This window comes from Nelumbo nucifera, chromosome 1 (assembly GCF_055504915.1).
Source record: "Nelumbo nucifera cultivar China Antique chromosome 1, China Antique-T2T, whole genome shotgun sequence".
In the NCBI taxonomy this organism is placed as follows: Eukaryota; Viridiplantae; Streptophyta; class Magnoliopsida; order Proteales; family Nelumbonaceae; genus Nelumbo; species Nelumbo nucifera.
The window spans coordinates 142,761,999-142,764,063 of NC_142649.1; the positions used below are offsets into that span (position 1 = coordinate 142,761,999).

Below are 2,065 nucleotides of genomic sequence, written 5' to 3' on the forward strand. Positions count from 1 at the left end.
GCAAGAGGAGCATACTTTATTGTTTAGTTGTTACATATTGAACCAAAAAAAAAAAAACACCAATAGCTAGACTAACGTGGGAGCACACAATATTCCAGATCAACAGTGAAAAAAGCCTGGGGAAGGGCGTTGTCCTCTCAGTATTATCCTTCCCCTTCATCAGACCTAGGAAGTTGGAACGCCAAGGCCAAGTGACACGCAACAGCGACAAAATCTATTATGCTCCAAAGTCCAAATTCAAAAAGTAGACGTTGCTCATCAGTTAACGAAAGCACAATGTTTCCTGATTTCACCAGCGGAGCCAGTAAGGACTCCAATGTTACCCATGTTGACCATGGACACCCCAAAATCCTGGAAGAAGGTAGATCCATGGGTGGAAGCCTGGAGCTTGACATAAGCCCTTGTGTCGCTGTCGGTGAGAAGAGCAGCATCGGATTGGAAGAGTCCTCGTCTCTTAGCCACGAGCGTGTAGTAATCAGCGTCGAATGTTTTGAAGCTGCCAGGAACCATCTCCACGATGGTGGTCACATCTCCTGGCTTGCATTTGCTCTTCAACTTGGGAATGTAGTTGGAATCCAGAGAGGTGTCAGTGTCTCCCTTGCCGGTGAAGTTGTATAGCCGGTTGGTGAAGGAGGGGCAGTGGGAATTGCCAATTGTGTGTCCACCTGAGAGCACCACCAGGTCTTTCACGCTTAGACCTTTTCTGGTGAATGATGCCTTCAGTTGGGTGATGTTAAAGAAAGGGGGTGGCAGATTTGTCAGGGCTTCCGAGGCCAACGACACTCTTCCATCTCGCCGTCCAGTGGGAACTTCCCAACGTGGTCCTTCGATCTGATCAAAGGAAGCAATCTAGCTACTTAGTCGTACGTAATACATAGTTACATACATATGGGTCGACCGATCGGTAAGTAATTATTTTTTATAAGAGAGAGAGAGAGAGAGAGAGAGAGAGAGAGAAATTGCAATTACCAGGGACACAACATCCCTTGCTACCAAGGCAAGAATGTCTGCACATGAGACTACTCCGGGACATGCTTTCTCTACAGCGGCCTTTGCAGCATCGACGACCTGGAACCCGCGAAGGCTTTGGTTGGGGATTGCAGATTTCTCAGCTTGGTTGGTCGCGGTAGAGTTCAAGAGCACTGAACCATCACATCCCTGCAGATTGCATATACACAATTAAACGAGAATTTGATTTAATTAGTAGTATTAATTAAGCTTGGTTGGTCGCTGTAGAGTTCAAGAGCACTGATGTGCTACGTACGTATTAAGCAAATTAATAGTGAGATATATATATATATATATAAATAAATTGGAGCAAGGCCAAAATACGGTAGTACGTACCCTGACGAAGCAGTCATGGAAATGCATCCTTAATAGAGGAGAGGCGAGGGTGGGTGCTCTGGAGATGAAATGTGCTGTCGTCTTTTTGACTATGGCCTCCACAGATGGGCATGTTTTCTTGTAGAACCCTACTTTCAGGCCCTGCGCAGTGATGGGGTCTACGAAGAAAACAGAGATTACCAACTGCAGAAGGAGGAAAACGGGGATAAGCTTCAGAGTAGCCATGTCTCTAGCTACCCAATAATAATGACGCGGATTACTAATAATAACTCCCTCTGCACTGAGATGATATTGGAAACTAGCTAGGCCTCGTTAATTGTTATATAGTTGCGTTATTAAGCGCCATCCCTTTTCCTGGGCTGGTCTGTCTTCTTTAATATACTTTAATGGGCTGGCTGCCTTTCAATGTGCATAGTAAAAGGGTTGACTTTGGATTTGGATGACTAAGGAACAACCCATAGAGGATGGATCATCGATCGGGATAGGTCCATCCCAGTTAACCCCTAAGTCTATCTTATGGTGAATTTGGTTGAATCAGTCAGCCTGGCCCATGGGATCCATTCAAGTTCTACGCACATGCAGTCGCAATAGAGCAGATCTGGTTGGAGTTGTCCCAGTCCAACAAGCTAAGAGAGCCTGTTTATCGATCGTTTATCCGGCTCAACACGTTTTTTCCTGGTTTAATATATAACTCTTGCTTTATCCAAGTTGTGACGGATAG

At 45.4% G+C, this 2,065-nt stretch overlaps 1 protein-coding gene across 1 annotated transcript; it reads right to left on the minus strand.

The window, feature by feature from the left end:
- LOC104585678 (peroxidase 27-like) lies at positions 1-1,653 on the minus strand. The gene is made up of 3 exons (XM_010242633.3): positions 1,345-1,653; positions 970-1,158; positions 1-831 (listed from the first exon to the last, which is right to left on the minus strand). Exons 1-3 carry the CDS (start codon positions 1,567-1,569, stop codon positions 259-261), a joined length of 987 nt encoding a protein of 328 aa, XP_010240935.1. The 5' UTR covers positions 1,570-1,653; the 3' UTR covers positions 1-258.
- Positions 1,654-2,065: the final 412 nt, after the last annotated feature.

What these genes read in the sequence shown, in the direction of transcription:
- LOC104585678 (XM_010242633.3), bottom strand. Translation starts at nt 1,569, where the DNA reads ATGGCTACTCTGAAGCTTATCCCCGTTTTCCTCCTTCTGCAGTTGGTA. An exon ending in TCCATGACTGCTTCGTCAGG is followed by an intron (nt 1,159 to 1,344) that starts GTACGTACTACC and finishes TGCAATCTGCAG; the next exon opens with GGATGTGATGGTTCAGTGCT. An exon ending in CAAGGGATGTTGTGTCCCTG is followed by an intron (nt 832 to 969) that starts GTAATTGCAATT and finishes TCCTTTGATCAG; the next exon opens with ATCGAAGGACCACGTTGGGA.